This window comes from Euwallacea similis, chromosome 6, assembly GCF_039881205.1.
Source record: "Euwallacea similis isolate ESF13 chromosome 6, ESF131.1, whole genome shotgun sequence".
In the NCBI taxonomy this organism is placed as follows: Eukaryota; Metazoa; Arthropoda; class Insecta; order Coleoptera; family Curculionidae; genus Euwallacea; species Euwallacea similis.
In genome coordinates, this window is record NC_089614.1 from 6301710 (window position 1) to 6315494 (window position 13785).

Below are 13785 nucleotides of genomic sequence, written 5' to 3' on the forward strand. Positions count from 1 at the left end.
ACGAGACGTCCTTACAGATGGGAGAAATACAGGGGGGGTCACGATTCAAACAGTGACATGCGCATGGAATGAGAAAGAACATACCTTTTTTCATCTTCTTGATTTCTTGCTCTTGTTGATCGACAGCAGCGCCAAGGAGAGTAAAGATGATGCCAGCTTGTGAATTCACACCCACAGCTGTTACCAACATCTTACCGGAACCTTCCATAACGTGAGTGCCTGAGAGGACCATGGGATTAAAGTGTTCTCCTTTCTTCACGTGATCTGATTCACCAGTAAGAGATGACTCATCCACCTAAAGAAGGGTTGAATTGCAAATATGTTTAATATTGGCTCTTCCCATACCTTAAGGTCGTTGGATTGTATGAGAATACCGTCCGCAGGCAAAAGATCACCATATTTAATTTGGCAAATATCTCCTACAATTATGTCACTAACAGGGATCTGCTTGACTTCTCCGCCTCGGATAACTGCAAATTTGTGTTCTCCCTCTATTCGACTTTGTAAACCGCGAAACTGTCTTTCCTTAGTATAATCGTTAAACGCTGTCACTAACACTACAACTATAACTGAAATTAAAATGGCGAGACCTTCGATCCACCCGTGGCTTGTTTCATCATCATCGAATTCATTCTCTGCAAAGAAAGAAAAGAAATTGGGTTATTAACTTTAGAGGTACATAATTATGTCTAAAATGCATATTTGCTAATCTACCAAGTAAATGAAGAGCGAATTTAATACGCAACGTGTCTTCTAAGCATACTGACAAATAATGTGAAAGATACAAAAGTTTTTCGCAATAAGTATGAAATTGAAATTTTTATGACACTCAGAGAAGATTCCCAAAAAAGTTGTTGGTGGTAAACTATGGATCCAACTTAGACAAACGGATACTTTATGTAAATTTTCGTGCTGCATTGTGAAAAGAATGAACCCAAAAGAATTTTACCCCCCCATTTTACAGAAACACTTATTTTCGTCTTATCGTCAATCTCTCCTTTAAGTTAGGTAATGCATTTAGGGACACCATATATAAACGACTCCAATTATAATTTAGACTAGGTACATCCCAGTGCTTGCCCGTAAATGAATTTAATTGAATCACTTTTCTCTTTCAGGTGAAAATTAAAATCAGGCAGTTTCTGCATAAAGCTCAGAATTAAATGTCACATTTTATGATGTGGTCAATTAAATCAGATTTAATTTGTACGAAACTAAACTTAAATGTATATTTTATTAATTACTGACTCTTTTACTGTTGCAATGAATGAATGCTTAGGCACAAGTACTTTGATAAGAAATCCAAAGTGTCACGATAGCATAGGTAAATGTAAAAATAAATTACTATCTATACACTTAAACTCATAAAAGTTTTTATCTCGGTAATAATAATCTACATTAATATTTTTAGAATAACATACATCTATGATGGTTTAATTATATAATGTACAGTAGAATAAAACTTACCAGAGTCATCTGCAGGTGGTTGATAGAATGAAAGACCCAAAGAAACTATCGCTGCTACTTCTAAAATAATTAACGTTATGTCTTGTAAAGCTTCCCAAACTAATTGTAAAAACGTTTTTGGAGGTTTGGGGGGTATTGAATTGGAACCAAATGTTTCTCTTCTATGATCTAAATCTACTTGTGATCCGCTCAAACCTGAAATTAATCAAATACGTTTATGTAGTGTACTACATTTTTTGAAATTCATTATGATAGGACATGTCCATTAGACTCTCAAATTAGTAAAGTAAAATAATAACATTTGATGCTTACCTTCACTAGGGGATGTGTATAGTTTCTTACATATTTCTTGTACCCCACCCAGATCTTGTACTCTCTGGACTCCATCCTGCTCACGATGTTCCATGAGGTCCCGGAGTTGCTTGAGGGTGATTCCATATTGTGCGGGACGGCCGTCTATCGTAGCCATTTCTTACTGCAGTTCTGAAATTAGGATAACTCATTACAACAAATTTTATAACCATATAGCAAGGATCTTACAGAAATTAAATACTTATACGCGAAATTTAGTTAATCCAATGTGTCAAATGTTATCATTTTTACTTCTATCTAACACCAGCATCTAACTTCAACTGTGAGTTAATCGTATTAAAATGATTAAGAATTTTGGAAAAACGATGTAATCTAACCTTTTCTACTGACGTCTTACGTAATCTCTAAGAGCTTCATTAACGCAATGAGCTATTAATGACGTTATTAAAGACGTCAAAGGGCAACGAATACATCTCCACAATGTCATTAAAAGCTTTGAGATACCCTTAAGTAAATAACAATTAAGTTTTACAATAATACGAAAATGATACCAGTTGGCTTCATTTCAAAGTATGTACCTAATATAATCATTTTTTTTTTCATTGATAACATCAGGCAATAGATTAAAGGTTTAATATACAAATCCTAATCACAAATGAGAGAAACCCTGCTTCCAAAATAAAAAAATACTGATCCTGAATTATGTATATACACAAATTTGGCATTAATTATTTAAATACACTTGTGAAATTTAAATAGGAAAAATAATAAAAAATCCATTTACTAGGTATGAATTAAAATAAAACCAAACTTCAAGAAATCATTGGATTTTCAGGTTGAGTTTAAATGTAAAGTGCTGTGAATGAAAAACTTCTTACACGCATTTGTCATATCAATGGAACATAATAATTTGTGCATATTATTATAATTTGGTTTGTAGTTTTGTATGGTAATATTTATACTTTTAAGACTGTTAGAGCATTGTATTATCAAGGACTGAAAAATAATATTGAAAGACTTTCAATATCTGTATTACTACTTTCATTTCTTATGCACAATGGTAAAGAAATATGCTGATTTTCTAGGCCATTCAATAGAACATGACACCATCATACTTTACCATACATACATTTGAGACATCCTGTATATATTGAACCAATAAGTTTATGCCAGGCTAGAACTTCCTTTTTTTATACACACATAAGATATAACAGGTGATCATTAAAATAATACTTGACAGTAAGAGATGAACTGTAAATGTATGTTGTTGATTAAACCATTTGCTATTAACCAACAAACATTTGTCTGATTACAAATGAATTTATTCAAAACATGACTCTAAAAATTTTTCTAAATTGAACTGGGAATTCATATTAATATCAGGTAAAATAGAGAATGGTCCTAGAACAAAATAACACTGAATGTTCTTGCAATCAGTTGGCACATATGATTATATAGCCTCTGAGTTACATTTAGTTCTAATTTGAGGTAAATATTTCATAAATTTTAGGGGTTACAAAGGGAAAATTGAAAATATTTTAAAACTTTGATATCCAATATTTTAAAAATAAAGATATTGCAGATCTATGGTCATATACACCTAAACTCTTTGACTTATCTTTGGCTATAAAATATACCTTTAAATCTATGCAACCTAATTTTGGGATATCCACAATTTGAAAAATTGTATGTTAGATTCTGTCTAGAGGCAATGAACATTATAGTATGCTGGGCATACATTTGGTTTTAAACACTAGCAACTCTAACAGTGTTAAAGAAAATACAACACTAACTTTGAACTATCAGAAATATTAATGTTGTTCTCTTAGGGGGCAGACAGGGCACTTGTATGTTAAGACTACAGGTGATCCTTACAGGATTAAAGATCAAAATGTGATTTTCATTATTCCACCTCACCAGATTTTCAAAGACTCATAGATAGGTATAATTAATGTGTATATTCCTTGCTACTTGAATTTGCCCTCTTTAATTATAAAGTTAACACGATGCAATAAACTTCAAATATGTACAGGAATTGGAATACGAATATTTTTTACTAAAAAAAGTTTCTAATCCAGTAGAACAAGAACGAACAGATGACCTAAAATATGTGTTACTGAACAGAATGATTTGTTTCCTTCCGTATCTATAAATAAAAGAATAAAATTACCTGTTAAAAACTATATTTTGTAACTGATAAATCCATAAAAACTGTTAATTTAATTAAAAAAAACTTTCCAAAAATCAGTCATATATCATAAACAAAACTTATAGGTTAGGTTAGGATTTTGCCACATTCACAAAAAAATCTGTCACTCGGCACCATTCACACGATACAGCAACCATCGAGCAGGAGCAGCACTAGAACGCTGAAAAGTTGTATTGTTCGCACTGAGGTCCGTGTAATGTGTCTGCTGACTTCAGGTTCGGAGTGTGTCGTTTTCTCACGCACACTAATTATTCAAAATTCTGTAATAGTAGTAAGTAGCCACAACCGAGTGTGAATCATAATCAAGTAAAAAAAGAGGGGCAGCCGCAGAGATGTTCATACTATATTTATATATAAACTTATTATCTCATCGTATAATTATTTGAATAATAAAGTAATTATTTATTTGTGATTGTGTATAACCAATTCAGGGTAATAGCGGATCTTAAATTAGTAAACTATTAATTAATAGGAATTCAAGCATCTATTTTCTTTGGAGTTTCAAACAATTTTTTTATCGTATCTAGTGGTCTTTAGCAAGAAAAATGTGTGGCGAACTTTAGGGCAAATGCAAACCGGAAATTCAAATTTATTGCAAATGTAACAAATGTGACAAATATTAAATGTCAGTATTGTCAACGTTAGCAAGTGGTGGAGGGTTAATTACCGGGAAAATATCTTTCTCTATTAATTATAATTTTTTGCTAATTAACATGTGCTTAAAACGGTTAATAAGTGTCGATCCTTTATATTGAAAGTAAGTGATGTCAACTATCGTAGTATAATTGCCCAATCCCACGTAGTAACGCCATCAAGTATATATACAAATATTGAAATGGGTTTAGCAAAGGTAAGAAAATTTCGTAAATAAAATCAACCGGTTTCTATATCAATGAACGAACAACGTTCCATTAATTTCCAATAACTCAGATGAGATTCATAAGATCGGACAGAAAACCCTCTGCTGATTGCAAGTAATTAAGAGGACATCTGTATATGCCCCATTTACATTTTCATCCAGTAAGAATAGGTATATATTAAAACTGTTTTGAATTCAACATGTAAAATTTTGTAAGTAATGAAACCCTTGAGTAATGAACTCAAATTCAGTTCCAACCCTGTTATGATTGATTTTGAAAGTGAAAAACAATTGCCTTGAAACTAAAGCCGGATTCAATAACTTATGAAATATTCAATAATTCAATATAGTAACAACAAAGTCAAAACGAATTTAATCCTTCGTAAGAACGTACTCTTCCGAGTCTTCTTTAGCAAAAGGGTAAAAGATTGAGACTTACATAGGTAAGTTGCTAGATCATGCCTGGGTACCTACTTACTTGCCCTTTAGATTAGATATCAAGATTTTGAAGAACACATTATAAAAGGTGAAGCTAAGGTTAATACTCTGTAGGACAAATATCCTTTTTAAAAATGTATGATAGAGTCAGTCACATACCTTTAATGAGTCTATCCAGAAATAATAAAACAATTCAAGCACAAATTGGTCACCGAAAAAATACCGTATACGCACACTAACCGATTTGGAAGTATACACGGTTTTGGTTCACAAGTGGGCTTATTATAATCCCAAAGAATACACTCAACTACATGGTTAGCTGTACGTTTAAATGAAGGATGTACGCCAACCACTTCCGCTAAACAAATGGAGTCGAAATCTTAAAGTGCGTGATTTTAAGTGCCAACAATTTATTAGGCTACTTTAGTGTTATTGGGGTTTAACATCGGTTTATGGTTCCAGCAAAGGTTTTTACGTAAATAACAGTTAAAATTTGGGAGATGTTACATGCAATGAGGTTGTTATAAACTTAGCTATTTTTTACTACTACTAATTAAATAGTAGATAAGGTAATAAATATTACTGCAAAGTCAAATAAGAATACGGTAATAATTCTGTACGGTACAAACCCAAGGGGAAAACATTAGAAAAAGTGTAAAACATTTCTGTTTCTGACCCTACTAACCTAATCTCCCTTTGACCTCCAATTTTTAAAGGTTTCACTTCAGTCAATAAAAATCAAATTATGTAGGATATTCAAGGTATAAAAGAGTGATTCTTTTGAATTTTCGGGACAGTAGAAAGTTGGCAAGAAATGTTTGTTTCATTACACCGAAGCCCTAAATTAATAACTTTCCGTATTATCGACTTTCAGTTCCTAGAATAGATTATAGAAAGAAAACATCATTTTGATTCAGTTCACAGTAAACGTTGGCTTCACGGGCAGGTCGATAGCCGCTAAACGTCGACCGCAGGACCGTATCGAACCTTCACTAAAAGCATTTATTCCTAATAAAAAATGTATTAATTGATGTTCATTATAATACTTCAACTCAGTGTCAATAAACGGGGTTGAATATGGGAGTATAAATGTAAGCAAATTTGGAGAATGGTTGTCTAATGAAGGGGGTTTTCAAGACATATATTATGTGTTAAGCTAGTTTAAACAAGTGTATGTGATTAGAGTTAATTAACCAGGGGTGATTGGCTGGTAATAAGAGAAGGGCGGGAAATATTACGCAAAGAGCAATTCAAATTAGCAGTAAAACATCTAGGCCTGTACTTTACAATGGCGAATAAACTAAATAAGCGTTCCTACACAATTTTAACGCAAATTAAACGTATTACTAACAATAAGGATGGTATACATTATTTAGCCTGTTGACTTTATATTTAGAGATAACTAATCTTGTCTGTCATCATACCACCAACTCTATTACTATATTATCAATAGTATACCAAATTATATTCTAGCTCTTGGTGCAGAAATTTTCATAAAATTCACGTAGTTATTTTATATTTTTATACATAGGGCTACATTCGCGGCAGAAAGTACGTCGAGACATTATCCGTTGGTTTCATTTATGAGCTGTCCCACCTAACACAAGATTCTAATATTATTTCCCAGAGATACATTGTATTTGCATTTAATTAACGTAAATGTGTATTTTACAACTGCCATTTTAGCGAAATGACACGTTTTGCGGGAAAGTCTCTAATCGTCATACGAATGCACACGTTTTAATTTTTATTTTATACACGTGTTCCTTATTTAGATATGCATCCATTTTTATGAACGCCTCAAAGAAGGGCGCTTCTAAATCTGTTCAAAGAAAGCGGTCCAAAATAAATGTCTGTTAACGAACCTCAGACGAGGAGAAAAATTTCAAATAAGGCCGAAAATGAAATTACTCAAACAAAAACCTTTACAAACAAGAAAGCTAGTGAATAAAGAAAACGAAATTAAATGAAATCGACTTAATCAGAAGCGGGTCTTTCCGCTCTTTCTCCCTTTTTCTTTCCCCATGTGTATGATCCCTTCATGGGGCACTGAATATTTATTAATGAAACTGTTATTAAACGCCAATTTTCGTAAAAGGGTCATTTACCAGGCAGCGAATAAAACATGGCTGATTATTTATACAGTAACAGCAAAAATCCTTCCAGTTCTGGAATTCTTCATTTATAAAATAGCATAAGCCCTGTGGAATCAAGCTAATAATAGAAAACTACAATATGATAACATTGCTTCGAGTTTAGGCCCACATCTTAATATAAAAATAAGTTGTTTTGCTGTATCTTAAGTTATTGTTGGACTGATTCTGCGAGCTTAAACTATTTCTTAATATGTAAGATATTTATCAGTAAATACCTTTTTACGTTTGCACCTGTTATTAAGAAAAGCATGGAAAATTTCGACAAGTTAACTTGCTTCGACTAAGCTCCTTGCGGATGTATATATCAGTCACTAATCATTAAAATGAAATTTATAAGTGAAAAATAGTAATTTTCTCAGTCAGTGTAAATAATATTATAAACGTTTGCGTTTGTTTCAACAACAATATTTTCTAATTTCGCTCATAGATATTTATGGGCCACCTCAAAGGTACACTAATTGTTAGGCAAATAAAATTTCAAACATTGTAATAAAGCATCGTACAACGTGCGTGCAAATATCCTAGAATGATTTAAAACCCTCAAATAAATTATTTCTGAAAATGTGCCAAACTAAACGCATACTGTATATTTATGTTTAGTTCGGCAAAATTGGGAAATTAAATAGTTTTATTCGCGTTTTGTTGCCGACTTCTAACACCATCTCTTAAAACAAAATAGATAAATTGTTTTTCTCTGTAAACGCTCTAAATAATAATAGCTCGAGCTAAACTTGAACATAAATTATGATTTGTGCAGCATTCAGGCGGAATGTGGTGTTATGTTACCCAAAAGCAGTAGAATCCAGTCAGTGTATTTGTGATTTTAGTACTTCATTTCACTTCAATTTTTCTAGAAGTTAAGTAGTGATAACATTTTAAAAATTAATTAAGAAATGAGGAACTCATCCAAGGAATTCACATTTTCTCCATACACAGAGTGTTTGTTTTCGGGAAAGTTGGAAGGTAGGATAGTAACGAAACAAATAATACCAGGGATTTTTAACATTTCGTCGAAAGTCACCTTTCATCCAAACAAGCTCCTGCAACTTGAGGCATCTGTTATTAAATAAACAACGAAATAACGCACGAGAGCTCGAGATCTATAAATAAAAGAGGTCGAGATAAAATAATCTCCCTTTTGTCACCTGTATTTGGATTTAATCTAAGAACTGTTTCACCAAGTACCTAACAAAGGACCAGCTTCGCGAATTGCTAATATGAATAGTCCGGATTAGTCAGGAAAGCTGTTCTCTGAATCTCCCAGAAGTTTGAAACGGTTTAGCGGTATGGAAATGTTCATAGTTATTTTTAATGTTTCTGTTACAGACGTGTTCAACCAAATGTTCAAAAAGTATGCATGGATGTGTCACTGCTTCTTAAGTGGGACATGTTCTATAGAACCATCAATCTCGGTAAAAGTTTGGCGCTATGCAGTCATACTAAAGCAAAATACCACAAAAGCAGCAGCTATGCAAGAAAGCAAAAATGGGAGCGTTGTTTTTTGCGTGACATGGCAAAAAAGCCCTTAGCAGCCTTGCCCACATCATTCTGACGGGGCGCTTATCGATTAATAGGTATATAGAAATGCCCAGGATACAAGTCTATTTCTTTTGTATACCTAACCTAATTTCCCGGTAAACCATATTTAATCCTAAAGACCTTTCCGCCTGTCCCTACGGACAGCGAAAAGTTAACAAACATTGGCAGGTTTTATCTTTTCATCGGGGACCTAAGCATTGACGTAAAACGTGAAGCGACTGCCATTCATGAAAATACACTCAATTTGATATATTCTCTTAAATTCTTTATATTATACTTCAATTTCTAAACAACTAACACACACCGTCGCTAAACTTATTTCTTAGCAGCCACCATGCATTCTTATTTGTGCCACACCTGCTCTTCGTCCTAGGTAATTACCTACTATTACTAGCATGCAAAATTGTTATTAATATATATCATGTGCTCAATACTTGTGAGTTATGGCAAGGTTTCGAAACCATATAATATTGAAAACCAACCTGCAAATAGTTTTAATTCCAAAAAGCGAAGCACTGCTCTAACTAGCATAATTGTTTATTAAGTTCAGCAAACAGTACGTCATGAGTCAACAGCCACCAGTATAGAGCTTAACACAATGTCATACATTTAATGATTAATGCCCCTTCTAATTGTGCTTACTTTATCTCAAGAATCACAAAAAAACAGTCATTGTGTCGTGGGGAATTGAAGATTTTAAAATTTACTGACAATATATTATACTTGTCGGTTCGAACTGTTATGGCACACCCATTGCTAATTACGGGCAGTGGTAAAGCGCTTTGATACTCCCATGTGTACTTTTTCAACATTGAATGTTATCGATAAGAATCTGTGTTACTAAGTTGTTTCTCAATGTTAAAGTAAAAAAATTAACAGCTAATTGATAAAATATGATAGTATTAACAAGTTTTACTGCCCTAGTCTACAAAGGCGTGAGTTACTGCAAATTTGCTTTTCTCGAGTAAACAAAGCCCAATCAAATTCCACTTCGTTAACGTTAAATAGTTACTTCCTCAGCCAAATAGTTTACGCGTTGACATCGAATATCTTCGGCTTTAAATTGTTATGATAAAGCTACATCGCTCGAAGCTCCAATGTCACTCTAATTTACCTATATAGGTTCTCTAGAACATCGATATACACTCCCTGACAAAATTATAAGTCACTCCAATTGTCAATTCCAGCAGACGAGACTTTTTAAAATTATTTTAGGTTTTTCAATATTGAAAATAATAAACAAAAAACAACTTTTTAATAATACAAATTTACTTCTGGTTCAAATGCGAAAATAAAACAAAATTCCAAGGCGAGAAAAACATAGACTATGTTCGGTTTTTAATCTTAACCTTGTTTAAAACGCAATAATAATTTGGTTTTGAACATTAAATCCCTTCTGTTATTGTTTATTTGTTATTATTTAATGCAGTCAAATTCAATTAAACAATGCCAAGAGGAAAAGTGTTGTGGGACAGTGAGAAGAAGGTTATCGAAACTTTACACGGAAAAAAGTGGACAATTTCAAAAATTGTTTGAATTTAAAATCGAAATAGGCACGTTATTAGGAATTTTGTTGGGCTGGGCGATGATTGTGGCCGAAAAAAAGAGCAGAGGCAAGCACATTGCAACAACCGTCCGGGAACAGAGAGCAATTCTACGCCAAGTTGCAACTCTGCAGCCACTGCAATGAAAATTTGTAAACAAGCCGGAGTACAAACAAACATCAGAAATATCTAACGCATTTTGCAAAAAGCCAGAAATTTAAAGCTATTAAAACTGAAGACAATACCTCCTCTTTCAAAAGCCCACAAAGCCAACAGGAAGCGATTCGCAATTGAACATGTCTCATGGAAAAAGAAATGGAGACAAGTTATTTTCAGTGATGAAAAGCGTTTTAATTTGGATGGATCTGATGGATGTCGATATCATTTTCATGATTTATGTAAGAAAAATATTTTTAAGCAGACATCAACTAGGAGGAGAAGATATCATGGTTTGGGCTACGATAGGGTACTATGGAAAGACTGAATTAATATTTTGTTCGCCAAAAATGAACGCAAAAAGATGTATCCAAGTTACTGAAGAACTGATCGTTGAAAGAGAACAAGAGCTAACAAGAAGGAAGTTCATCTTTCAGCCAGACAATGTACCTGATTACACAGTGCGAATAGTAAAACATTTTTTTGAAGCCAAAAATATTTCAGTTACACCCCGACAAGGCCGATCATCAGATCTCAACATTATTGAGAATTGTTGGGGAGAACTTTATCGAGCATTTTCTGCGCTAGGAAAACAGTTCAACTCCATAGAGGGAACTTAAGACTTGTATCAAAGAAAAGTGGGCCAATATCCAACAAGAATACATATAAAAACTTTTTAAATCGCTTTCAAACCAATTGGAGGAAGTCTTAGAAGACAACGGGGAATCAACACACTACTAAATAGAAAAACCATAGAGATAATCAACAGATATAGAAAGGCTGACCTGTGTTTTTGTCGCCTTGGAATTTTGTTTTATTTTTATATTTGAATCAAAAATAAATTTGTGTTATCAAAAAGATGTTTTTTGTTTATTATTTGCAATATTGTAAAACCTAAAATAATTGTTAAAAATTTTGTCTACTAGAATTAACAATTACCGTACACAATTGGAATGGCTTATAATTTTGTCAGGGAGTGTATGTATGTAGGCCTTGGTAAGCTCATCGAGATCCCAGGAATTTGCTACAAATAAGCAGATCATTTACAATAGCAAGGTTGCTGCATGCTCACAACTAAATCATGCCCAAATTTGGCCATAGAATAATATACCTTTAAATTAGATTTATTAATACACTAAGTAATACACTTTTAATCATCACCATTGATTCGAAATGAAGTCACTGTTCAAGTTAAACTCGAACTATTGAGCTGTCACTCTCGTTTTGTATGCGGCTGATTTCCCGTTTATTTTTTTTATTTTTTGATTAATATGCTAAACACGTTTTTAAATTGAAAGAGATTTAAACTAACGTTGAGTTTATTCCATTCACTTGTAGGCGTTAGCTAACGGATAATTTTAATTAACAAGTCATCAAGTACATTCGAATACACCGCAATGCAACTTGAGCATTTTTTCCTTTGTTCAAGTTAGTCACCGATTAACGGAGACTCGATCATGGTTACACTCGATTTTAGTGTAACTTAAATAAATGCATGGAGTAAACATAAGTCAAGCGGTCGTAGACCTTGTCAGAGAGGGCGTAAAATCAAAATTATCCATGTTTACGCGTCAATTGCCATGCCTTTTTATGGAACTAATCAACTTTGATGCGGTAGCCTAATTAACTCTGACTTGCATTTCAGCCTTTAAAACGTCCCGTGCCAAAGAAAAAAAATTAAGAAAAGGCCTTTTCCAGATTGCATGTGGCCGCATACATTCCATTAGTGTCTGAAAGCGATATTTTTGAACTTAAAAAAATTTTCGGTTAACGTTTGGTATCATACACGATTCGTGATCCACATTAAAATCGCAGCGCCATATATCTTGACATGTGAACTAAATGCACCCACAATAATGACAATAACGAAACCGCACATTCCGCATTTATTTCGGATTTCTTCGAGCTTTAAAGCGCCTTTTTCAGCAATTTTGTTATATTTTTTAAATTGTCTTCAATTCTTAGTGGAATGGTCGAAATATATAAATTTAACTAGTTCTTTTATCGTGTCATGAAGTTTTAATACGCTGTAACAAACACTTCCTACGGTTCAGACAGATATTTATTGAAGCTTGCCAGCTTGTAGTTCCTAGACCTTCTTGCCTAATTTTTCTTTAATCTTTCTTTCTCTATTAAATTTCTTGCCTAGAATTTTAATAGATTATTTATAATTCGCTATTTACTTTAGGACCAAATAGGCATATTTAACGCGCAGGTGAACGCTGTCAAGTGGATGGCGCATTAGTGTAAAATTTCAACACCAAATAGCGAGCGCTGATTTGAATTCCGAATAGCAAGTAACTTAAAGAAATCGAATGACCCTCTGTAAAAGAAACTTTTGCTTTATGAATCGGAATAAGTCCAATGTAATGGACGAATTATTCAAGAGTTAATGGCGGATTTACGGTGAAGTTTTTGAAATAGATGACGCTATAAAACAGACAATTTGCACACAGATACAAAACAAGTATTTGCAAAAGCTATTGTTTGCTTGCGGCCATTCCTTCGAAATTCGCCTGCACCTAATTCCTTTGAAAAAATTTTGAAATATCGCGCAAACCAGTTTGTTTCTGTTTAAATGTATGTCCTGTCTTGCTGTCTGTGTCTCTGAATGAATCATTTATTTTATTTTTGCATAACTGAATTCAGGTTAAATTAAACAAACACGTTTTTCAGTAATTGATCCTTTTTAAAAATATCAAAAGCATGTATAATTTGTTGATTGACATACCTTTTCAGATGGTAAAGTTTCTTTTGCTGTATATTTTTGTTACCAATATAGGGTGTCCCAACAGTATCTGAACGGTAAATAATAATGCTCCTTTACATACTAGAATGAAAAGTTTTTGATAAACAATTGAAGGTTAAGAAAGCAGGCTTCAATAAGCATTTATACATATATACAGTGTGACTTCCTTAAAAGCATTACTCCCATAAAATTTGTATTTATTTCGTTCGATGTTAACTTTTTTTGACATATAGTGCTAGAAAAGTTGTAGTTTAGGACAAAGTGTCACCGTTCTGTTACAAAAATCAAGTCACACTGAGCAATTTTGAAGGACAAAAATTTAGGGAATCCTATTAGCGGTACACCACTTGATTAAG

The 13785-nt window shown here is 33.1% G+C and overlaps 1 protein-coding gene across 13 annotated transcripts in view; it reads right to left on the reverse strand.

Moving 5' to 3' along the window:
* PMCA (plasma membrane calcium-transporting ATPase 3) overlaps positions 1-13785 on the reverse strand; it is a 69473-nt gene that overhangs the window by 22766 nt on the left and 32922 nt on the right. For all 13 annotated transcript variants that reach the window (XM_066390819.1, XM_066390817.1, XM_066390816.1 and 10 more), the window contains 4 exons: positions 1780-1950; positions 1468-1662; positions 346-635; positions 85-295 (listed from right to left, as the gene is read on the reverse strand). In XM_066390819.1, coding sequence (XP_066246916.1) covers positions 85-295; positions 346-635; positions 1468-1662; positions 1780-1936 — 853 coding nt within the window. In that variant the 5' untranslated portion in view covers positions 1937-1950. The remainder of the gene's footprint in view (positions 1-84; positions 296-345; positions 636-1467; positions 1663-1779; positions 1951-13785) is intronic.